Source organism: Emydura macquarii, unplaced genomic scaffold, assembly GCF_026122565.2.
Source record: "Emydura macquarii macquarii isolate MOO-44397 ecotype Brisbane River unplaced genomic scaffold, CSIRO-AGI_Emac_v2 contig_1644, whole genome shotgun sequence".
NCBI lineage: Eukaryota > Metazoa > Chordata > Testudines > Chelidae > Emydura > Emydura macquarii.
Window position 1 is genome coordinate 22150174 of NW_027131781.1, and position 26561 is coordinate 22176734.

General features: G+C 38.3%; 1 protein-coding gene and 1 long non-coding RNA gene across 5 annotated transcripts in view; one reads left to right on the forward strand and one right to left on the reverse strand.

Moving 5' to 3' along the window:
• Positions 1–9858, forward strand: part of UNC13C (unc-13 homolog C) — a 325566-nt gene extending 315708 nt beyond the window's left edge. Inside the window, 3 exon segments of the mRNA XM_067555862.1 lie at positions 904–996; positions 2357–2516; positions 8440–9858. Of these exon segments, the coding sequence (XP_067411963.1) occupies positions 904–996; positions 2357–2516; positions 8440–8725 (539 nt within the window). The 3' untranslated portion in view covers positions 8726–9858.
• LOC137158194 (uncharacterized) overlaps positions 1–26561 on the reverse strand; it is a 249113-nt gene that overhangs the window by 38528 nt on the left and 184024 nt on the right. The window lies entirely within an intron of this gene.

A 26561-nucleotide genomic window follows, 5' to 3' on the forward strand; every position in this document is an offset into this window, starting at 1 on the left:
TACAGCAAGTTTGTCACTTGCCCAATGCACCTGAGCAGGGGTGTAAGGCATCCCAAGACATGCATGGGCTATTTGTGTTTGTGGCTCACAGGCAATGGGAGAGCAGCTTTTCTGAGGGCCTGCTGCTTCCCTGCTCATGCAGATGGAAGGAGAATGGTTGGACAAGGATTGGGTGGTCAAGTAAACAGTGGATGGAGGGAGTCTTTACTCTGAAACCTCAATCCCACCAAAAGAACCAACTAGTGTGTAATGTGTGTGTAATAAATGGTTGCCACAGATTAACTAGGGATCACATTGTGACTACCTAAAAATCACAATTCATTCCCTGGGGCATTGCAACTGTACACTGCTCCTTCCTATGAAAATTGTATGTTACAATCCAGTTTACAGACAAAGACATTTGTATTTATTTGACTTCATAATAAAATTCACTTTTCTAGCACTCCATAAGTAATATTGGAGCAGTTTTGCAAAAATGTACATGCAAGCAAATCTGGACATGCACATGCATACAGCAAACCAACATGCACTCATCCAAGCAACCAAGTTTCATGTTTCAAGATGGCACCAACTTCGTTGAATCACATACTGAATTTAAGGATCCTAATGAAAGGTTCTCCCAGTCCTATGGAGAATACTAACGGGGAGCGGATGTTTGTGGTCACAAGGTGCAACTGTGGTAAAAACATTTATAAAGCGATAACCTCACTTTATCCAGACATCAAATATATTCAGGTGGTTAAGAAAAGAAAATATGGTGAGAAACGAGAAAACATACTATTCACTTTACATTAATATAATGTTCTTTGTTCACCTGCTTCTTGTTATAACATACTGGTGCTGTCTGTTTCTCCTTGAGCTGTTGAGGAATCAGGAGTGTTAAACTATTGTTTACTCTTGCAGGTCAATCTACCAACAATTCAGTAGGTGAGATCTCTGTACAGGTGGATGTCTTTTCACATCCTGGAACTGGAGAACATAGAGTCACTGTAAAAGGTAAATGTCAAATAGGGATTCTCAAGTAGTAGGGAGGTTGCTTGATCTCTGTATTTGGCACTGGTGTAACCATTACTGGAATACTATTTCCAGATCTGGTGTCCACAATTCAAGAAGGATGTCAGCAAATTGGAAGGGGTTCAGGGAAGAGCCATAAGACTGATTAAAAGATTGGAAAACATACCTTACAATGATTAGACTCAAGGAGCTCCATTTATTTAGCTTAACAAAGAGAAAGTTAAGGATTGACTTGACCACAGTTTATAACTACCTTCATCACTAACAAATATTTGATAATGGGAACAAATATTTGAAGATGGGTTTTTACAAAAATATAACAAGATCCAATGGCTGGAAGTTAAGGATAGGCAAATTCAGACTGGATATAAGCTCTACATTTTTAAGAGTGAGGGTACTTAACCCTTGGAACAATTTACTAAGGGTTATTGTGATGGATTCTTCATCACTGTCAATTTTTAAATCAAGACTGGATGTTTTTATTAAGGACATACTCTAGTTCAAACAGGAATTATTTCAAGAAAGTTTTATGACCTGTGTTATGCTGGAGGTCAGACTAGATAATCACAGAGGGCCCTATTGGCCTTAGAATCTAGAAAGTAAATCTGAAGTCGAAAGTTCTAATCATAAAACAGCAAATCTTAGGTATTAATGTACTTCCTTCCCAACAAAAAAATAGCAAAGGCTGTGTCTGGAATTCAAGTTCTGAGGCCATACTCTGCCCTTATTGATGACACTGGGAGTTGTGTCTGCAGAGGTTGGTATGCAGCATGGCTCAAAGTGTATTTGCTAGCATGCTATACAGTTGAAATGTATTATACTGTTCTATCCAATCAAAGGATAAATTGTGATGTTCCAAATAATACCTCTTATACTTCATGTATGTAATTCAGTTTTTAATATGCTGTGGCAGGGTTAGGTGGTGAATAATTGCACCAAGACTTAAAATATCTAACTTGCTATAAATACTGTCCAACCTTGTATTGGTGAGGCTAAAGTCCACAAAAAACCAGTTATGTTTAGATTCATATCTGCTAATTTTTTGTTTTTTAACTACAGTGAAGCTGATAGGCCAAACCATGTGAGAATGCAAATTATTTTTGAAATTGCAGATTGCTGGAATTGTAACTATTATTCATATTTCTCACTCAGTGGAGAGCAGACAAAGTTATTGCCGGTTTGTGGGGTGTAGATTTTCTACCAGGGAGATCTCAGATCGTCCTCCAGTGACCTCTCATTGCTACACTAAGCCTTACTGAATATTTAAAAAAGGATATTTACTAATATCTTCATTTTGCATTGGAAGTCTAAATGCAGATCTAATTCCGGATACTCTCTTTAGTTGTAGCAATTAATAACCTAAACTGGCAAACAACAGCCATGTTCCGGCCATTTGTGGAAGTCTGTGTATTGGGTCCTAATCTGAGTGACAAGAAGAGAAAACATGGCACCAAGACAAAGAGCAACACTTGGTCACCAAAATACAATGAAACATTCCAGTTGTAAGTATTCTTATCTTTTATCTGTCTATTTTATATAAATTGTTACAATTAATTGTGCAGCTAAGCTGCGCGGACTGAAAATGCTACAGTGAAAGACTGTATATTTCACAAAACATAAATATAGACACCATTTCAAAACTAGAGTTCTTTCAATCTATAGCTTGTTCAAATGTCTGAGTTAAAGCCTGGTTTTATGCAGAGATTAATTTTGATCTTTGAATTTGGGGCATGTAACACTCCTTTTTGAAGTTCCAGTATCTGAAACATGGAAGACAAATTGGAATTAAGCATATATTGGGAATTGTGGAGATTAATTAGTTCAGAAATGCACATTTATTTCCATGTGCAATTAACTCGATTACTAATGCCAGTTGTACATACATTTCTATAAACCTGGGCCTTCATGTTTGTAAAAGTCTGAAGATGTAAGTGACAATTGCTGTTAATAACCACTTTTACTTAATCCCCAGAACCAAAAGAACTTTTATACTTGCCGTACAGGTTCTAAACTTAGCACTCCCCACACCAAATTCCTTTTACCTGCTCTCTCTCTCCTCCTCCTTTTTCTTGACCTCTCACATAGCCTGTCCATTTCCCAAGCACTGAAAGACCACACACAGCCTCCATGTGCAGGGAACTTCACGTTCTTGGCTTCTGGCCATCAGCCCTTCATCTGACCAGGAAGCTGCTAGAGGCTCCATTCCAGTGACTCTCTCTGCCCCCACTCAGTGGTGTATACTGAATGGGCTATACACTACTGGAGTGCACCCACTGGTGCGACTTCACACGGATGTGCGAGGTCATGCTGTGCAGAGGACACCATTTTGCTGTACAAAATGGTATCCTCCACACAGGTGGTGTAAAAGTGCCAGAACAGTGTTCTGGTGCATTCCAGCTCCATTATACCTCTGTCCCCATTGCCTCATCAGTGCTGGTTCCTGGCCTCAGGCCACGTTAGAAATAGCAGCTGGGAGGGCAGGCTGAGGAAAGCAGGTCAGAATTAACTTTATTAGCAAGAATCCCAGCTTGACCCCAACTCCGAGGGCAGCAGCTTTCCCTCCTCCTACCACTATAGCCCCTCATCCAGCCCTTAGTAGCCTACCAATCTTATGATAGTTAACATCTTAGAACTGACAAGTGTCCTAATGGGTTAGGTCATATTTTTAAAAGAGGGGTATGTAATGTGTCCCTTTGTGATTGAATTATTCTTCTCATGAATCTGATGTGTTTATTTGCAGACACACACACATATGAACAAAAGCAGTGGTCTGTCTGCAAAAGAAATGTATTCAGAACAAATGTTTCCTTTACCTACAACTCTAGGGTTACTGTGACACAGGAAGTACAGGTCCTTTAGCAGACAAACATCCTTAAAGGCTATTGCAATAATTATCTTCCTAAAATCTGATTTTTAAAAGCACAGTAGTTGAAACACAAAATAGAAGATGCTGAGTATCGTGTAATGCAGTAGGACGATCTTCAGGATCTAAAGCTGGGTAGCATGGGAACAACTAAATACAATTAACACCATACTGGATGAAATTTGTTAGTCTTTAAGGTGCTACAGGACTCTCATTGTTTTTGCTGTATACAGACTAACACGGCTACCTCTCTGGAATTTTTCATACTGGATGAGTATCGAAAAACACTAAATATATTGACTACTTATTCTTATAAATAGCTTAATCTCCAAATTGGTAGACACCCATCCCCCCTCAAGTACCCCTCTTCACTGGGGTCTTTCTTTATTTTGTAAGATTAGTTACATAATAGTAAGAGGATATCATCACTGAAGTGAGCTCTTGCAGTAACATTAGAGAACATGAGTTTATGCTATTTATTAATCACACACTCCACAAACCTTTTGCTTTCATTAACAACATCAGTGTAACTGGATCAGTCAGATACAGTATACTGAGACAAACAGAGACATATGTTTTCCACATCTGTGTTTCCTACATCCAGTAGCAATCAGCAGTTTAACTTTAAAGTATGAAAGAAATTGAAAGGATCCACAATAAATTTTTTTTGGGGAAAAAAAAAAAATCTATTCATGCAAAACCTTTGAACTATTCACCAACCTAACATAACCTGATTCAATGCCCCTGAAGTCCAAATGAGCCTTTTCATTGACTTCAACATGGAATGGCTCAACCCATAGTTAATATCTCTGCTGCTACCATTCATAGTAAAAATAGTGGCAAAGCAGAAATCAATGTTCACAAGTATCTGTTTCATGCCACAAATTTATTTACCAAGTAACTTCTTCCAGAGGTGGGTGGTTGGATTTTTTTGCATTTGATTTTATGGTGATGAAAGACATTTTTAAGCCAAGCCTTCTTTCTAAAACTTTTTTTAATGCTAGTCTGTCAGAATAATATAGGCCTTTTGAATGATTAAAGCCTAAATTATGTTCTATTTGCATTACAGCACAAATTGGAATTACAAATAGCATATCATTAGAGTCAAGAGGATTGTAGACTGCCTGGCACTATGTTTCATTTTTAAATTAAAAGAAATAATATAAATCTTCTTCCTCTAGTGATAACCTGCCCTGTGTACTTGTTTTATGTGCTTTAGAATGAGTGAAATCTTGCGGCTATAACTCAAAATATGCAATGAGCTTCAGGAAACAAATACAGTCTTGGAGCCTTACAGAGCTGTCTGTCTGTGTGCTGCAGAATACTAATGATATGCTTTCCTGCGGTATAAGCATCCAGGACAGTACTATAGGTACAGTAGCAAAGCATATTATTGTTCTTGTCACTGCAGTGGCATACCTAGCAGGTTTCTCCAATTGGTTTGGCCCAACCATAACATAAGTATATTTCTATTTAACTGCAACAAGCCACCAGCACCTGGAGTAGGTGCTGCACACCATTTAGAGCAGTTCTTATGTAGTGCATAGGGCTTTGTTTGGACCCCTACACTGGCATGAATTTCACCCTTAACATTTTGTTTGAAGGGTCTTTTGTGGAACTTAATGCATGTTTGTAAAATGCCTTGAGCTCCTTAGACAAAAGACACTAGAGATGTGGTGGTGTTATAAATTTATACTGAGAATTACAAACCTACCCATTTATCTGGAAACAGTACTTACTACAGTCACAGAAGCTAAAACAGGATGTAAACTTGACAATCAAATCAAGTCTGCAGAAAGAAAAATAGCTGTTTAAAAATAAATTAACATCATGAAGACAACTACAGATCACATTTTAGCCCATTACTTTCCCAAGCTAAACGTCTGCCCCCTCCCCACTTTTTATTTATTTGTTTGGGGTTTTTTGTTTTTTTTTTGTTTGTTTTGTTTTTTTACAGTGGAAACCAGAATACACAGCCACTTGACTGAAAATTATGAGCAACCAGTACATATCTTAAGGCTTCTCTGAACCTTTCAGATTGAGACCTGAAACCAGGCTTAACTGACACTGAGTTTCAATGCAAAGTTGAAACACACAGAAGACTTTGATCAGACCCAGGCTGGTCAAGGAATCCCCTCAACAAGTAGGGTGCTCCCTCTCCTGTTTTTTTGAGGGAACAGTCAGTAGGCCCATTGCCAGCATTCTATGGGACGCATTTTCAGGAGAGCAGGACACCAGTCCACACAAATTCAGCAGCAGTGGGTAAGTAAACGTTTTTCTGTCCTCCTACTGCTTCAAAAGCTTTTTTGTCCCACTCCCCTCCTTTTTTGGGGGGGGAGGGAGGGAGGGCAAAGGAGGGGGAACTGATGTCCCCAAACACACACAGTGCTAATAGGAAAAATGCCTGTTCTGGATTTGGGGAAGTGGGCCCACTGATTATAAAATCAGCTAGTTTTGCGAGGGCTTAGCTGCAGTTTTCTGGTTTACCCCAAGCAAACGATGGCCAACTGATCCCCCTACCCTGGGTTTCTCACACTTGTGAAAACCTAGAACAACCATCAGGGCCCCTCATGGCCTCACTTGCCAATATGGGCCCACATCAATTCGAAGTGCCAGTGCTGAGGACAACAGGCTAGGGGCACTTCTCTCCCACCTCCCATTCAAAGAGCAGCAGTGGAGGATTCATTCTCCTTTGAGAGGCATGAATGCTAGGAAGGAACTCCCAGTATTCAGCCCAGCAGCTACAGTGGATCTATTAGCGTGGATGGTGTCTGCCGCACACAAAAACTCTCCTGCTGAGGCAGTGTTAGCAAGGCTCCCAGAGCAGCAGGTCATGGAGCTAGCCCTCCATAGAGATGTATGGGACAGTTCACCCCTTTCAGAGCTACCATTTCAAACTGTTTTGGTCACACTCAGGTCACATTCTCATACATTTCTTTGTGGCCATAAGACGTAGAAACTTACTATTTTAAATGCAATCTGAGATTCTGACATAAGTACTGGGCACTCTGACATCAGACACTGCCTGTAATGTCTAAGCCATAATCCATCTCTGCCAGTAGTTTCCCTGTAGCATTGATCTCAGTTTAGATCTACAGTAGCTAAAATAAAAATGAAAGCCGTTATAATACCAACCATTAAAATAAAAAAGGTAGTTAGTACAGTAACTATGTGTTCTGGGGTACAGTGCTGTTCTTGGAAGCAAGATTATTTGTTAGAAAGCTGTTCTAGTCAGAGGATGTACCTCACAGAGTAGGGAGTAAAAGTATAGCAAAAAAGACTATTGTAGGACAAAATCCTTCAGTCAGATGGGGGAAAGGCCCAGAAAGCCTTGAATGCAGCAGTCAAGGTAGTTCCTATGTTCAGGGAGGGGACCAGAATGCAGAGAGCCTGCACAGAGGCCAGATCCACTGGTCACCACAGAACTTTCTGGAATCATCCTGATCCTAATACATGGGAAGGGCATGGTGGGTGAACACCTAATGGCTCCAAAACTGCCCCATGTCTTGTGACACATTCCAACCTCATTGATTCCCACTTCCCTGTGCATCACCCATGTATTGGGGCACTGGGAAAGGGACCAGAACTTGGCTCCTAGAGAGGAAACATTATGCTACTATGTAATATAGCAAGAATTGTAAATTGTGTGAATTATTTTGTTTATAAATGAAACATTTTTCCTTTTCTGATTGTAAAAGGTCATCACAGGTGTTTATATTGTGTTGAAAAAGTGTCCTAGGTAGATCATCATCAAGCTATTATGTTTTTGGATGGCATGCAGAAATGATAAATATTGCTAATCAATTCTTTACCCCTGGAAAACAGCTAGAACCCATATATTGAATCATAACTTCTATCATGACTGGAAAATTTATGTAAGCTCTATAGCAAATACTGATACACAATTTTATAGTGACCTACACAAAGGATATGATCACATTACTCTATAAGTAACATTTAGAAAAAAGACACCTCAGAGTGCAGAGCCTCCCTTTAATTGCCATATAAAAATCAACTGCCCCAACATTAAACTCAAAATTAATAGAGTAGGAAAAACAGATCAAAGATTCACTAGAAATCCAAAAAGTTTTCAGCTAGACAGAGTGGAAAGAGACTAAATACAGAGTTAGTTGTGTTTAAAGACATACGAGATACTGTTCTGAATTACTCTGAATTATAGTTTTACATCAGTTTAAATATTTCTGTTTGGGGTAAAAAAAACATAATTGGTCAAAAGATACTTAAACAGCTGCACTTAAAATGTTGTACATCTGAAATGTTTCTGGAGAAAGGGAACATGAGGTCTGATTATGCCAGATGCTGTGGGAGTTGCTGAATGCTCTCAACTTCCATTTGAGTCAATGGAAACTGAGGGTGCTCACTCAGCACCTTCCAGGATCAACACCTGTACAGTTTATAAGTCAATAATATTCTGTTTACAGAAATAGAACTACCCCTGAAGGGCATATTAAAATTTTAAAAAAGGTTTCTAAGACATGTTAATCTCTTGGGGGAATTAAACTAACGTCCTTGTTCAAAATCCATCCTTTTAAACCATACAGCATTCTGAGTAACGAAGAAGGGCTGAGAGCCTATGAGCTTCACCTCTCTGTGAAAGATTACTGCTTTGCCAGAGAAGATCGCATTGTAGGAATGACAGTTATCCAGCTGCAGAACACTGCAGAGAAAGGTAGCTGTGCATCCTGGTATTCTCTGCTGAAAAATATCTTTATGGACGACACTGGGTTGACAATCCTCAGAATACTTTCTCAAAGGACCAATGATGAAGTTGCTAAAGAATTTGTGAGACTTAAATCAGAAACAAGATCTGCTGAAGAAACAGCCTGAATCATAAATAATGCAAGGGTGTCACCGTCAAGAACATAGATACAATGTTGTTGTCTGAATAGTGTATGCATGTGCAAATCAATGGGAATGTTTAATTAACTCTATTTCAGTGTTTGCCAGTACTTAAGTACTATATTTGCAAGGTATGTTGAGGAGCTGTACACCTTTTATATATATTTTGGTCTTTGGAGAGTAATTGTTCCAATGAAGTGCCAAAACCAAGATTAAAAGTAAATTATTAATAGTATATTTTAAAAAGTTGAGTTCATCTCATTGCAACTCCTTCACATGAAACATTTATTAATAAATTATTAGACTTTTGAGTTAGTTTAATTAGTTGTTTCTGTTAAATTACTATGTTGCTTATTCTACATGTCTGAACTGACTTACTTCCCTTATCATTATAAAGAATTTTATCTAATTTCATAATCATTTTATGCTAACCTAATTTTAGGTATCTTACCAATAACCTTTTCTATCATAACTACAGATACAGTTACTTCTAGAAAGTGTTTGTAATTTTATAATTACTGATATAAAGTAATGATTTTTGCATACAAACTGAAAAAGGGTGGAAATATTTTATGCTGGACCTTTTTCCAACCTTTCATAAATATCACTGTGAAGAAATACTGTTAACTCAAGTTCTCAAGATGCTATGCTTATCAGAGTTTGTTACTGATGTTAGATATCTTGAGATAACTTTGTTCTTCAAAACTGCCAAGGTAACATCATATTTGTATAAAAAGGTAAGTCGATAGCTGTAGAAAAAGACTGCCATACAGTAGAGTATACATGCTTTACAAGAATTCATTTTTTAAAATGATATAGTACTGTATAAGGGTTAATTGTTTGGAAGATGTAAAGCTGGTTTGTTTCTAGAAATCATTTATGAAAAGTAATGATGCTGTTAGCATTTTCACTCTGACAGTTATAAATGTTGCTTTACATACTTAGCTGTAATATCAGTTAAGTGCTTTATTTCTTTTGTTTTAGAAAAGTTCAACAGTTTGTACTTATGCAACATTACTATGTATTGCACTGAAGCAAAATCCATGTCCTGTAAATATATTTAGTGAGAAATTGTAAAATAAAGTATGAAAGAAACTGCTTCTAGTTTTGCAACTGACATCATTTATGTGCCTGTAGGCATAAAGTGCGATGTGAAACCAATTTAGTGGGGTGCAGTGTTGCATTACAATACTTCAAAGTATGGATTCTAGTGTCTCTAACATTCCTTAAACATTTGCATCTTTTGCAGAAGTAAGGATTCCTATGTGAATAATACATGCAAAATTATTTTTAAAAATTAGGCACTTACTTTCTTAATGCACTCATACTAAAAAATAATGTAATGTTCTGGCATATATGCACACGCGTGTGCCTTTGGCTTTGGTTCCAACGATTTTTGTTATCCAATTATTGGTTTAGTACTTCTTTTTTTAAGGAAAAAAAGGTAACAAATGAATATTGGTGGACTAGAATCCAGTTTGTTGATGAGATCTATGTTGTCTCATGTAGATACATCTTTTCAGAATTTTGTTTTCAAAAGATTTTCATGGATTGTTTCAATATTTTTAAATCTTCTTGGTGAAAACAGTCTTCAGTCAAGAAGTAGAGCTAGACATTTAGAGATGTGTAGTTTCTTAAGAAAGTTGACTGTATGTAACTAAAATCACAGAGAGTTGGAAAAGGAGCTGACCATCCATCAACTCTTACCCTGTTTGTGTCTATACTTTGCAGAATACTTATTTAGAAAAGATGTTTTCACTGGTTAAAAAATCCCTTTTTTGCCATCAGCCCAGAAACCCTCTTCTCCATCTAAAATAGCTAAAGCATTTTATAGCATGAGATAGCCATTAAACTTCAAAAACTTCAAAGAGAGTATTTAATTAGATAGGTTACGGAAATCTGCTTTAGACTAGACATTTGTAAGGTTTTAAGCGTTAATACCTACCAAATGTAAGTTGTAGATCCTGGCTGAGATTTGCAAAGTGGCCTATGGGGTTTGGATGCCTTATTCCCATTTAAACTAATCCCACCCACTCATGTTTTAAATGTATTCTCTGTACATTGAAACATTTGGGGGGCAAACTGCTCCCAGGAGTAGTTCTATTAACTTCACTGAAAATACACCAGGCTTGTATTGGGCCCATATTGTATGTCCATAGAAGTAACTTTCATGTGGTCCTTTGGAAGTACACAGTAAGTCATATGGCTCGATTTATTTAAATAGCTGTTCTTTTAAAAGGCATAGCTCAGTGTGTGAACACTGGCTGGCATTTAAGTGATTAACACAGTTAAGGTGAGAGCCAAACTGCCTTGCAGTAGTGCTCATAAAACCCATTAGCAGTCAACAAGACAGAACATTAATAGACTCAATCTCAAATCGAAAAGGAGAAACATCAGAGGTGAGACAGTTCCTCTAATACTGAGCATTACCTCTAGATAAAAGGAAGAAGATCCTACATGATTCATCTACTGACATTTTTGGTACTTTCCACTGTGGCTCCTGAAGTTAAACAGGAAATGCAGGATTCTACAGGAAAAATGAGTTTCCTGTTTATCTAAAGCATGTTTGTTGTATTTTTTCTGATTGCTGTATATTATGTTGTACATTTTTCTCTATAATGTATTAATAAAGTCACCAAATAAGGTCTATGATTATAATTCAGAACCACCTATAAAGGGATAAGTACTGAAGTTGCCAAGGAAATATATCACCTCTGCTAGCAAGAAGCAATTTGTTAGTTTCACACACCAAAAAATCAGACAGTGTAGTAACCAAAAACCCAAGCTTTGTAAGTCTGAAGAGTTTATGATGTACCTCAATGTTTCCTCATTTTTAACAAAGATATATTTTACTTACTGTATCAACATTTGTCTTATGACAAGTTGAGATGTGTTAACCTTACATTAGAGAGCTCTGTTATTAAAATGATATTTAGCTATTGATCAAAATGCAAATAAAATGCTATTCCTCAGCTTGAAGTCAAACATTTTCTGTGGCATAAATCATTGATACTGACTGAGCTAAAAGAGTGATATATTTGGCTTTAGAAAGTAAACATTTCTTTATTTAAAAAGATCTAATTTGCATGTATATATTAGGACTTTTTTTTATTCTTGTGAACTAACACTGAAGAATGGGTTTCTGTTAACTGATTCTTCAGTTTAATTTCCCACTTATAGCAGAACCGATGCAACACAATTTAAACCCTATTCACTTTATACCAGTTTATTAAGATATTAAAAATAAGTGCATTGATTTCATATAATTTAATTTAAAAATTGCAGGAGACCACCACAAATTTCAGAAGGGAAAGAATTTCTAAGCTGCAAGGAGTAACTATTTTATGGAAATCTCTCAACCCTTATAACATGTATCTGGAATAGCCAGGAGAGCCATACTGACAGTAGTCTGCAATGTGACAGCACTTAAGGAGTTAATGGCATATTTAAACATGTTGGACTGAGTTACAGAAATGCCTCAAGGGTTAAACAGAGTGGTTTCATATTTTGTATGGAATTTTATAGGATGCAAGCATAAAGCTTTCCAGACAGAAGAAAAGTTTTGGACAAGTGCGGTTGGGCATGAATGAGAGCTATGGCCGTTGCTATATGTCTATAGTTCCTGTACTGTACTGCAATACCAGGGAGAGCCCACAAAACATATTATGGTAATATTCTAGTCCAAGAGGTCACAAACACATGAACAGTCACTTGACCTGAGTGGGACAAGAGAGGTCATAATAAAGTAATATTTCTAAAGCAATAAAGCTCACCAACACAAATCAAAAAGAGCCGCAAAATATAATGTAATAGAATTTGGTTTTAATTAGTCCATTTTTTATTTAATGGGTGTCAGAACAGGTGGTAATAATTCAATGTGTTAAAAACTGATAAAACCATCTGTATAGTCAAACCGAGCATCCATTATGGACTCTGAAGCAGCTGATCTACAGCAATTCTACTGAGAGAGAAAATGTGGCCAAAGACACCACAGTTAACCTCTACTTTTTCCAAAAGTTCCATGGGCTCCAGCTTCCACCTGGATAAATACCAGAATGGATCTCAGTATGTCACATTTAAATGGCACCATCTTTAACAGTGCAGCACTTGTACCACACTGCCAGTACTTTCTCTAGGATTATGAACCCATGAATTCCAGCCCCTTAATCAAGGGATCTGGCAAATGAACCATATGGATCTAACCTGGTTAACTCATAGTGTAGTCTTTTAGGATAATGGAACTGTCATCAAAAATAAGTGCATGGATGGGGCCAGCAGCAAGAGACTCAGTAGTCGGAAATAAGTTTACAAGTAATTTCAGAGTTAAATTTTAAGTCTGCTAGACATTAATAACCAGACATAGTCTGATTTTGCTGTTTTAGATGTGTGTAAATCAGAATTACAATCTATGAGATTGGAATCTCCTATATGGCATATACAGTGGCATTAAAAGTCCCTTTGAAAAATATCACTTGGAGATGAGAAAATAAGAGTAAACTCTAAAAGCTGTTTTGTTGGATCTAAGTTACAGAGAATTCTTCTGGAAGCCCAGAATAATCAAATTTTTTACGCAGACTGCTGATAATATTCTCTTCTTCCACACAATAGCCACTCTGATACACAAGCCAGAAATTAGTTATCTGTGCTTTCATAAAACTGTTGGTCAGCTGTAGTGTAGCATTCTGTTAAGTTGTGGATCTGCTACAGAAGAAAGATAGTTGTATATATTGAGGCGACAAATCAGCCATAAGATTGCTGAAAAGAAAATCAAAGAACAGCTTCCCTGAAGATACACATCACAATTCCTAAAACAGTACTGCTGTATCCTCATGTGCATGGCTTTTAGCAGAGCTACTAAAGAGGAAATGCTTGTAAAGGTCATAAGTTGCTGAACCAGAACTGATGCACTGAATAACTGAATTGAATTGTACATGTGACAGTGCACTGAAGATTAAAGAGTTAATGATCGTTACCAGTATCTATTCTAGCCATACTGCCATTTCCCCCTCTTTAACCCCCCCACCCACACACAATCTACTGCATTCAATGAAATTATATGTACTCTAATGGGTATAGTCTTAGAACTACGACAGCTGCCTGAACTGCTGAGCATCTGGGAAACAACAGAAAACACAAAATACTATACACCTGTCTAACAAGAAATCTGGGAGAGGTGGTCAACCTTGGCTCTCAGATACATGCGCACATCTTTGTAGTCAAAGACTGAGAGCAGAATTTTGTCCACAGAGTTGTTTGCTGCTAATTATTTCAGTCTCAAAACTGAACTCTATTGCATTTAAGAACTAATGTTACATTTTTGTATGCTCATACACGGAATGTTGATTCAATACCACATCTTTGTACTTTCAAAAGGAAAAAAAAAAAACCATGAAATTGTAAGCTTGCTAAATCCTGAGAGCACTGATCTGTATTTTATTTTGATTTGAAAATTTGGAGCCATGTTGTTGTGGTAATTCCTTCTGCCTACTGTTTTTCAACAATGCTTGCACACATCCTCTTTTTAACTGTTGTCCAATGTCTGTGCACCCTGGAAATTTTTTGTTTAGTCTTATTTAGGACACACTCACAAGCCTTTACTCACACTAGTAGTTCCATTGAGGTGAATGGGACTACCCACATGAGTAAGGCTACGGTTGCACTGACAGCGGCAAAGTCACAGCCGTCAGATCAATTTCTCTGGATCGACTGAGCAGTCAGTGAAGACCCGCTCAGTCGATCCAGAAATCGATGTACTAAGACCACCTTCACAAGTGGCGTAGCGCTGTGTCGACGGGAACACGGTTCCCGTCGGTGCAGTGCAGTGAGGACAGTGCGCAGAAGAGGAGCAGAGAAGTTGACGGGAGTTACGCCAGTTTTTTGCGTAGCTTGTGTAACTCCCATCGACTGCCACCGAATCTCGGAGGTAAGTGTAGACAGAGTCTAAGAGTTTACAGAATGGACCATCACATTATAAGCATCTGGGGCAGAAAATGTATCTGACCTGTGTTTGAAAAGCACTGAGTAAATACACAGTGCTATTTAAATATTTTATAACATTCTTTCCTCAGTTACCCTCATGGATTCCCAGTGATTTCAGTGCAGCTCCATGGGTAGCAGAGGACAGAATTTGGACCTAGCAATTTAATTTCAGTTTGGGGATAGATGCTAAGCTGCAGATCAGTGAATAACACCAGTTCACTGATACTAAAAATATAGTTCATCATGCAGCTAATTAATAGTTTCCTCCCTCAGGCCCCTTCACACAGGTAGGAGAAAATTAACTCCAAATAGAACTACTGTGGAACCATGTGGCATCTACCTTCATCTCTTGGCTCACTGTTGTAGACAGCTAACTAACTGACTAGGAATGGTGATACATAAATCAAGATACAAAGTTAAAGAAAAATTACTTAACTTTCTTTCTCGCAAGCTCAGTCATCCCTTGCCTCGGACAGAATTTTAGCAAGTTCTCCTATTTCCTGTCACTCCATTGCAGCAAATTTACTGAGGTCACCTTTTTAAAGACTGAAATGGGCATAACATTTAAGTGGGAAGGTATGTGTCACTCAGACTCCAACTCTCATCCAGTCTCTCCTTAGCTCAATTTTTAGCTCTCAAAGGGAATGCTGAATTGTTAACTGAAGTGACTATTCATGGAGAGATTAGCACATGAACACTGTGGTAATTGAAAGTCATTCACATGGCTCCTACCTCTATGGCTTTCCCCTGAAATGGGAGGAACAGTTGCTGGGGGGGAATATTGTGTTTCAGGCATTGTTAGCTCTAGCCCTTGAAGTAGCTCTGCAGCCTTTTCATACCTGAAAAAATAGAAAAATAAGTCTCCCCATCTGAATGTTCAGAATAGCATTCCACAACAGTGTAAAAACAAGTAACACTACCGATGATACCATGCTGAACTCCCAGGAGTTTCAGTTTGAATTAACTACTGTTTTTGCTCTCATGAGACAGCACAAGTCTATTAAAGTATATTGCTGGTATAGTGAATTGAAAATAAAACATTTTTAAATAGGCTTAAATATGAACAACAAATACTAAATTTTATCTTGTAATTGTGGATGGATGGATGGTTAGAGTACAAAGATGATTCATATCTTCTTGTAGAGGGGAAACTGGTAACTTGATTTTTGTAGGATGGTGAGAAATTGAGAGCATGGATTTACCAGAAAGCATGCTTTCCCCATATATTTTAATCTTATTCTTCAGCATCAATGGTAGAGGTAAATTAGGTAACTCGAGGCACAACAGCTTCATCTTTTTAGTAGCTTTCAAATGAGTTATTTGCAAGTTGATAAAACTATACTGACAGCCCAAGGAGATTTGGGTTTAAAGAAGTCTATCAACTAGTAAATAATTTATTTGAAAACTCACTAAAGGACAGAATTGTTATTGTAGTGGTCAATGATTGAATGGACTAGTAATCCCAGGGGCCATAGGTGGCATTATTTCCTGAGTTAGCACTGTACCAGTGACCTGACATGGTGTGTGAAGGCAATGTGCTGTCAGAAGTTGCTTTCATTTGAATGAGACAAAGCAGAGGTATTGACCATTTAGGGCTAGTCTTGTAGCAGCTGCTCTGCTTTCAAGAATTTCAAGTCAATGTTTAAAGTTCTGGAAGACCACTCTGGATCTGTATTTGCTGGCAGTATTTGACAAATGGAATTATAAGTACTGTTGGTTAAAAGGATTCAGTGCACAATGTGTGTGTATGAAAATATTTCTACTGCTTTCAGCCAGGTTTTAGTAATCGCATGTGACATGTATTTAAAGGAAGAGTCATATCAAGACAACATACAGTTATTCAAGAACTCCTTGCACAGTAACATTTCTGTGCCAATTTAGCTGATTTCAGTAGGACTTTTGCATGTTGGACTCGATCTCTCTTCCAACTCTAATATTCTATGATTCTATGTTTCTGGAGTAACTGTCTAAGGCCCTTAAGCAGTCATCTGCCAAATGGGAAATGAAACACAAAGATTCTGAGAAGCCATGCCTGTCCTAAGGAATGGGCTGCTGTTTGCTCTCCCAACTAACTATCCTCTGCATTCTGTTTGGGAGGATAATGTCATAGGCATAACCCAAGAACTGAAATAGTTTGGACTTGTAAGTCTACATTGCCCCAAATTCTACTCTTGGTTATGCCAAAGTCAAAGAAACTCCATTGATCTGGAATCAGCTCTGGAGTGACTCTGATTTATACTTGTATAACCGAATGTAGAATTTGGCCATTCAGGTGAATTCAGCAGAATATGATAGAACGTGACTAGAGAAATCTCTATTGGTACAAGCTGCAAACAGCTGCTGTATTGCAGCCCAGAGCCATTGCTCTTGTGGATTAAATGATCACTGTACACACAGTGTGAAGTGCCTTGCAATGAAAGGTGTGCTTTCCAACTATGAGATATATTATAATCACTGCTGAGACCTACAGTGGGAAACTAAGGAAAGAGACACACAAACTTACACCTAGAGCACTGTTTAGAACTATAGGGAAAGGTTATCTCCAGCACAGGTTTTTCCTCCTTCTAATTAGCTCAACATATACAGAGTGTTCCAACTCACCACCCTTCTTCTAATGGCTTTTTAGTATGTTAAAGTAGGACTGGTGCAATTTCAATTTTTTCCCTCTAATTAAAAATCCCATGTCAAAGCCTCAAAGGAGTCTTTTTTTTCTTTTCAATTAAAAACATCAAGACAATCTCAATAGCCCAAGCAAGCTTTTACTGAATGAACGTTAATAATGGCTAAGACTTTTTGTCAAAGCAAATAAATCCTTCAACTAGGTTGTTGTTGCTTCTATTCAAAATGTATGGATTTTGCAAGTCTGATATTAAAAACCTACTGACAAATGTGAGAAACCATTTGAGTTTAAGGCACAAAATTCTGGTACAAGTACAATTTACAAGAATGGGGAAGCATTTTGAGACACATACAATAGCTCTGGGTTTTCCTAACAAAATCATCTATTTGGTGATTCTAAAATGCTATGAGAACTTTCAATGAAAAGTCTAATTGTTTCTCTCCCAGCAGAAAAACAAGGTCACAAAGAAAAGATAACCCCACAAGAGAAGCTTTTTTGCATTCTTTTCTAAAAGTATCATTACAAATGCCAGGTGCACAAAGGACAGATTATCAAGTCCTAACTGTTACCACTCCTTTCTTTGCTGTTTTCATTATTTAACTTCCACAGAGGGCCTTGAAGAGAGACACTAGTGTCTGTCAAGAGCAAACAAAGTGAGGTAAGAGGAGCCACATCAGCCAGGTTGTTTTGAGTGGGACATCATCCTCCAGATACAAGTATTTTTCCCCAGTCATTTATAGTTCCTCAGTCAGGACACTAGGTGAAATCCTTGCTCCATTTAAATCAATGGTTTGACTCCCACTGACTTCAACAGGTCAAGGATTTCACCCTAAATCTCTAAGGCCTGGTCTACAGTGGGGCTTAGGTCATCTTAACTATATCGCTCACCTCTGAGCGATGAAGGGAATCCGACCTAAGTCCCAGCGTAGACTGCGTTAGGTCAACAGAAGAATTCTTCTATCGACCTAGCTACCGCTTCTCAGAGAGGTGGATTTACTACAGCGACTGACGAGCTCCTTCCATCACTGTACTAATTGTCTACAGTACTGCACTATGGCAGCACAGGTGCAGCTGTGTTGCAATAGCATTTGTAGGGTAGACATACCCTAACACACCAGCTATTCCATTTCTTTTTATTATTCCTCTTTGGCCGGCCTCCTTCCTATTCTCTATCCCAGCTAGTTAAATCCAGTGGAAAATGCACACCTCACTAGCTTCATCTTAGCTACTCACTAAACTCTTCATCTTTCATAGCTACCAAAATCTTCCAAAAAAAATGTCACCTTGTTCTTTACTCACCTCCCCTTATTACAAGGGAAAGGCCTTTCTTTTTAATGCCAGTGCACAAAGTCCCTCATTCTGACAAACGCGTTCTATATTCTCCACATTTGTTGGCGAATGTCCACTAGCATATTGTACCTGATCCTTTACTATAGCAGTGAGTTTATTTCTCTTCGCTTTCATTAAAACATTCATTTTGACACGACCATCTTATTTTTCTGTGATGTCAGTTTCAGCAGTAGGAGACCACAGTTCTGAGGCTTTTCTCAATACACTGGGCCAAATTCTGCTCTCGCTCGCTGTGCATCTGGAGTAACTCATTGAAGGCAATTAAGTTACTCCTGATTTCCAGCAGTGTAAATGACAGCAGGATTTGCTCAAGGTATTCAAAATTCAGGAAAGGGGAATGTGGATACATATTTGAATTTGCATAAGTGACCAAAGTGAGACCTTATGATAAAGTCTTTTAGAAAAATATGTAACCCAGATCTATTTGCCAGTGACTAAACTTTACAAATAAAGATTTCTTTTTGCTCATTATGGAATGACACTGAAAAGGCGGCATGTTTTAAAAGTGGCTAAGGAGCACAGCTGCATTCCATCAAACATATTTTCAGCTGACGTGACGGCACAGAAGAGGTAGTCCTTGCAATACAAGATGTATTTTTGTTCTTCTTCCAAAAGTTGGAGGTGAGGCCCCAAACTACCCTGCAGTGCACAGGACTGACTGCCTTAAGCCTGGGCTTCACTGTAGAGTACTAACCCTACACCACAGACAGACGGGGTCCAACCAACCAGGCAACTCAGTAAAAGTTCAGCCAGTGTCCAGCTTGATTGTATCACCTGTGGCTGTCACCTATCATTCTCATCACAGCCCGCATGGCTGCAAGTGCAGTTTTGTGGGTGTCTAGCAATCTTTTCTACTTTATACACTCCGAGAGTCAGAATTTAAAGACCAGAAAGGACCCTCAGATCATCTAGGGTGACCTCCTGAATTTCACAGGCCAGGACCTGTACACTAAACCAACAACCAAAATTAAACCATAGTATTACAGCCCACAGAAGAGTAGACTATTATGTGGCACAGGCAGAGAATAGGAGGGACTGAGGTGCACCAGGGACTGAAGACCCAAGCAATGGCAGGGAAATGATTAAGTGAGATGTACCCAGGTAATCCTGGCAAGTGACCCACACCCACATGCTGCAGAGAAAGGCAAAAAAAACCCCAGGGTCACTGCCAGTCTGACTTGGGGGAAAATTCCTTCCTGACCACACAGATGGTGATCAGTTAGACCCTGAGCATGTGAGCAAGAACCAGCCAGCCAAGTGCCTGAGAGAAAGTATGCTTGGTCCATTCCAACATCCCATCTCTAGCCTTGGCCACCCCTGAAGCTTCAGAGGAAGAAGATTTAAAAAACAGAATATACTGGGGGGGGATGGGAGGGAAGGGAAATCCCTTCCTGGTCCTGCAGTTGACCAGCTGAAACCCAGAAGCATGAGCTTTTCGTAACAGAACAAACTGCAAGTGAGCCCCAGGACTGTGCCCTGCCCCCTACTATCATAACAAACCCCATCATATAATCCCACTCAGACATTTGTCCAGCTCTCTCTTAAAACTAAGTTTTTTGCCCCCACAACGCCTAGTGGGAGGTTGTACCAGAACCTTCCCTCTCTGATGGTTAGAAGTCTTCTAATGTCCAGCCTGAATTTGTTCATGGTCAGTTTATATTCATTTTTTCGTATACCAACTTCATCCTTCCCCCACCCCAATTCATTTATAAAGAACCACAATATCCCTGCTCAGCCTTTTTTTTGCTAGACTAAACAAGCCAACCTGTTCCTGTCTCCTCTCTTAAAGTCAGCCCTCGTTCCCCTGATCATCCTAGCAGGTCTTTTGCATCTTTTTTTACAGTTTGAATTCATCTCTCGGACACTGGTAACCAGAATTACACACAGTATTCCAAATAAGGGCTTATCCGTGCCTTGAACAACAGCATTAATACTTCTCTAGCTCTACTGGAAATGCCTCCTCGCCTGATGCATCCTTGAATCACATTTGCCTTTTTACAACCACATCACATTGGTGGCTCACAGTCATCTTGTGATTGCCCTACACACCAGGGGTTTCGTCTCTTCTGTCATTTCCAACTAATGAGCCCCCAGCTTGAAGCAGATATTCTTATTCTTAGCCCCTAAGTGTGAGAGACCAGGAGCTTCATACTACTGAATTTTATCTATAGTGCTTAGCTTTCCAATTCTTGAAAAGCAACTACCATCAGTCTAATCAGTCTTCAGCTTGTTTGCTTGCTCCCCTCATGGTCCCACATGGCCTCTTTAAACCACATAAGCACGTACAAATGAAACAGACCTCAACCGATCTAACACATGTAGATTTAGTCCAGGTGACACGTGATATGTGATGCACTCGTGACTAGTGACCACAACAGTGCTGGGAGCTTTCCTTCCTTGGGTTTAACATACAGCGTGTGCTCTTAGGAAATAGTCCCACTCATATAGCTGCGTCACCTGGCTAATGGGTTGCTTCTCTAGACAGCAGTGAGCTCAGTCTCCCCAAAGTGCATCATCTAAGTAGTCGGTGACCCCTGCAGCTGGCGACCACACTGTGGAGGAGCTGGAGTCAAGAGTCATTTTATAAACCTATTTATTCATGTGTCATGCAGGTACTCATGATCCCATTAGCTTGATCTGTCACACCGAACTACAGTACATGAACTGAACTGACATTTCAATGATCCTTACTCCCTTGGCTTAGTTCTGCACGAAGTACACATGTGTACCAGTGCCACTGGCCCATGCTGACAGCTCCCAACAGTACAGTTACCAGACCACAGCCGGCATCTCTTTAGGAATATTTTCTTTTCCTCATGCCATTCTCATTAGAGCAAAACAAAATGAACACAAATAAAGACAGACATAATACCTCTTTCAATTACATTTAATACAGTAGCACTTCACTTGAAAATCCCTTTGTACTTCCAGCAGCAAGACTGTATTAAATTGTGATATGAAAAGTTCATTGTGCAGGGGAGCCCCAAAAAGCAGCCAATAGCCCAAATGATTCACTGCCAAAACAACAGATTTCTAGCACAGCATGACAAATATCTATTCAAATTAATGTCTTCAAATATCCATGTCCAGTCATTTACCATTTATTTTAATAGGAAATCATTTCATTTTCTCAGACACAGCAGATCAAAAATCTATCCAAACATCTCTGCTCTATAATAATGCGTTATCAGTATCCATATTCCCCATATACATATTTAAGTGCATTCATAATTTTTGTTTTCCCTTGAACAGCCTGTTCTCTGATTTTCATTTAAAGAGCTCATTAGTTACATAGCTCTGCCCAGTGGCTGTATTCTACACCTAAAGTGAAAAATAATTTCAAGGAACTTTTTTAAACTATAGTGATTTATTCCTCCAGCAATCAATACACAGGAGATTTACACAGCTGATTTTCATTAGTGTAAATGGGAACAAATTGACCACCATAAATCCTCTGCATATTAAAGGGGGAAATTGACTTCTTTATCTTAGCATCCATTGTTATTTCCCTTAATTGGACCTACTTCAGCACGAGTCTACTTCCACTGAAATCAATGTAGTTCTGCCCTACGGCTGCAGAATGACTCAAGCATGATGTCAGTGTTACAGAGTGAACTGTCATGTGAGGGGATACACTTGAGAGAGACTGAATGTGGGCTAAAGCCCAGCTCACCCTGTAACAATGACAATTGGTTCAGATACTAGTTGCCTCCCAGGTCTTTGGCTACCTTTAAGCTGAGATGATTCTTTTACAAAGTTAGCATTGCCTTTTAATTGAAGTAATTACAGAATCCATAAGAGGTTTGAATTAAAAGATCATCATTTATGAATACAAGATGTAATAAACTAGATCACGACGGCGTTTGGGGATGTAATGGTTATAAGTAATGCTAATCAAGGATGTAATAATTATTTTAGTCTTAAACTCTCCACTAATACCACAGTTGTCCACAGACAGCTCTAACCCATGCATCTGAATTTTTAACATGGACTCTCTTATAGGAAGATGAAACTGTAGAATTTGCTATTTAGGACCTTACACCCTTTCTGCTTGCTCCCTGCTCAGAGGCACATTCTGCCCTCCATGAGTAAATAAGACTAATTTGCATGTCGTTGGGAGGCTAGCGCATTTGTATGTTTGAAAGGAAACAGCTTCAGTCTATATATGTCTCTCATTTAAAATGCAAAAAATGATAATTTCATGTCACATGTGCATGATGGCAGAACACAGCCCTCAGCTGGATATTTATCACTATACTGATTTTGGTAGGGAACCTCTCAAGCTTAAGTAGATGAGGGAAAAGAGCTTTTTTCCCTCTGATCAGAAGAGGGCCTAATCCAAACCACTGAAGTCAATGAAAAGGCTTCCCACAGGCTTAGGATGAGGTTCGGACACCATGTGATCTAGACAATTCTACATGGAAAAGTATATAGTCAGACAGTGTACAAAGTATTTATTTTGCTGTTAATACGTAATGATTAACCAAAACAACTAAGAGCAAAGTCAAGTCAGAAAGGAGATATTTATTTAAAAAATTATAAATAAAAGGTTATTGGAGGGACGCTGTTTTTAACTCCATTAATTTAACAAAATTACATCGGGAGCTCACAGAAAAGGATAATAAACTATTGATTTTTTTTTTTTTTTTTTTTGGTTTCTCTCCACACTACTGCCAGATTTCCATCTATATTCTCATACTAGCAATGTATGACAGTTGCTATGGAAACAAAATTTGCAGACAGACACTAAAAACAACCACAATTTACCACAAACCACATCATCCTACACCTGAATACCCAATTCTTATAAGGGGAAGACCATGAACAGGTATGTGGAAAACATGCTGTTATCAAATTTACAGGGCTCAAGTAAAGAGCATTTGATTAACATGGATAGCTTCGGCTATGTATCTGGGCAAACTGCAAAAAATGTGACTATCTGTTCAGATTTTTAAACAGACTTCTTCCAGTGTTACTTCCAACTCGTGTTTGCCTTGTGCAAATAATCATGATTGACTTTTATCTAACATGAATTCACAACAGTGAACTTTTTAAAAAAGTAAATTGTAATTTATTTGCTATGAATACTCTCACCAAAATCATGATTCTAAAAGTAATAAATAACCAGAACAAAAACAATACCATGTGATTAGTGATTTGAGCTGAGAGCATACCTCAAAAATGTTTCCATAAATATTTATTCAAGTAGAAAACTGAATTTATTATAAATGCATCTGCATCCCTGCTGTGTTCAGTCACCATGTGTATTTTAGTGAATGAGTTTACTGGCAGGAATGTATGCACAAACAGCATATTTTAAAGAACATTAATGGAAAGTGACTTTTGAAATGATAAATTCTCATATTCATGCTGGAAACCTGATTCAAAGAGATATGCTTACCCACTCAGAGTAGGTACAATACCATATGACCTTGAAGTCCAATCATAGCACAGCTCAAATTTCAAGCTATCAAATACTCAAAACAAACTTCCCCTGAATCACCTGAAGCCTAGCAATATTTTCAGAAAGAGAAGTCAGCAAACAAACAGTAAATATGACAGAATATTAAACCAATTTAATTGAATAAATTAATGTCCACACATTTTTATTTTAACTGTATTTATGATATCAGTCACAAATAATCAGCATAGCTCAAACTTGAACAACAAACCATTGACTAAACAAACAGCCATAGAATAATTTTGGACTATACTTTTTTTTTTTTTTTTAAATCAGAAAATTCCAGCAAAATAAAAGAGACAAAAATTGGACAAATCAAGTAATATGTTTGGTCTCTAATTATTTTTATCATTTAATTTATTTGTATTTTGGTAAAGCAACTAGAGGCCCTAGCCACACTGTGTTAGGCACTGTATAAACATAAGTCAAACAGACAATCCCTGTCCCAAAGAATTTATAATCAAAGTGCTCTATTTTCTGTATGCAGGTTCGCTAAGGTGCTTGTTTAAAAAGCACATTACTCAGAAACTTTATTTTTACTACCATCTGACAAGGCACTCCAAGTTTCTCCTAGTAATCAAAACACTTTTACAGAGTATACCATTCACATTATTTCTGCATTATATCATTCCTCATAAAAGGCAGTTTAGAAGAATAACCACCACCTCGCAATCCCCACAGCATTAAAGCACTGAGCTAATGACTTGACTCAACAACTTAATTTTATAGCAGAATGAAAGTGCCATACACCAACAGTAAAACTCAGGACAAGTACTACTGGATAACTAGACAGATTAATGTCTCTTGATGACAATTCATTTATGTAAATGAAGGGAGATATCATTACCTTTGCTAAATATCCCAGTCTAGCTACATAGACAGGTTCTAGAAAGCTCATCATTTATATTCAGGGAGCATACTTCTCCCAGACATTGCACCCTGTTGAACATTTCCAGCATTTACTCATTTATTCTGCTAGGTATGCTTGATTGAATATCTCCAAAACTATCAATACAGAGATCTCTGGACAGAAAACAAATGGAAGTGCATGCTTTGTGCTAATGGTAATGAGATGTATTAACCTGTTTCTGTGACACACTTTTATGGCTAATCGGAATGATTTGTAGTTGGTACAGTGTAACCCAGATTATCCAGTCTTTAATTAAATGAAATTCCTGGTTAATTGAAGGCAAATCTCCTGATTGCAATGCAAACCACTTAAAGCATCCATACTGGGCCAAGTAACCCCTTTTTCATACAGTTTTGGATGGCTCTGAAAATATTCAGCAATTTGGGCTTGTACGGTAAATAATATATGGGCTAGGTCCTGCAAATCTGCATGCAAAGTCAAAGGAACTTCAGAAAGTGATGCGTGTGTGGAAATGGGTTCTATATGTATGTTGACTCATTTAAGGTCCCTAAAACTCTCTAAATATACTGAGTCTGATTCTCATTTATAGTTAGGCCAATTTAGACCACTCTGGTTGTGTAAAGTTAAAGCTGGGCAACACAAAATGGGAGCACATTATTTTAAGGTGCATTTATATTGCTAGAGCAGTGTAAAGCAGCCTAAGATAGTGAGAACCAAGCCCACTATGTACGACTCTTTCACCAGTTTGTCGTAATGTCCTGAGTGGAACTGAACATACAGTCAGTGCCATGATGAAATTGACATTGACTGGCACAATATTTCCCTCTACAATGGTATTTGCAGTATTCCCTATACTTGCAATGGAAAACATCAATAATACTATAGTAAATTTGACTTCCATGTCCAGTTTTTTATAGCATCATTTGCTAACCTGTTCCTACTGAATCAATGGAAATAGAATCAGGCCCTCTGAATACACATTAGGAACCTGATTGCACAACTGGATTCATGTGGGCAGACATTGGCACCTGTGTGGCATGCTTTTGACCACTCACTAAATTGTACTACTGGACTGAGGAAACTTGAAGTGGAGAACATCAGTTTTTTCCAGGTGAGCTTCCCAACTTGGAAGCGTGTTTCTTGAGGGCAACAGTATATACTATTCATCCTAGACAAGGTATATTTACTAATAAAGATACAAACTGAATCTGCCTGAACTGTAATGCGTCACACACAGCTGATGACTAAAAACATATTCATATGCTCACTTACCATTATAAGTAGTATGCTAACACAGCTACCCTGACACTTACGGAGACTGCTCCAACATTTCTCCCTTTGCACTCTGTGATGTTGCAGGCATTTTGTTAAATGATAGTTTCCCACTTACACAGAAAGCTTTCTGTTGCAAAAAGCAACTGTCTGATAGCTGATCACAATGTGAGTTAAGCCTCCAAGCCTAAGATAGTGACAGGAAATCAAATGTCAGGTCTGGATAGTAGCATCAAAAGTGAGAGGGGGTTGCTAAAGTATGCACCAAACA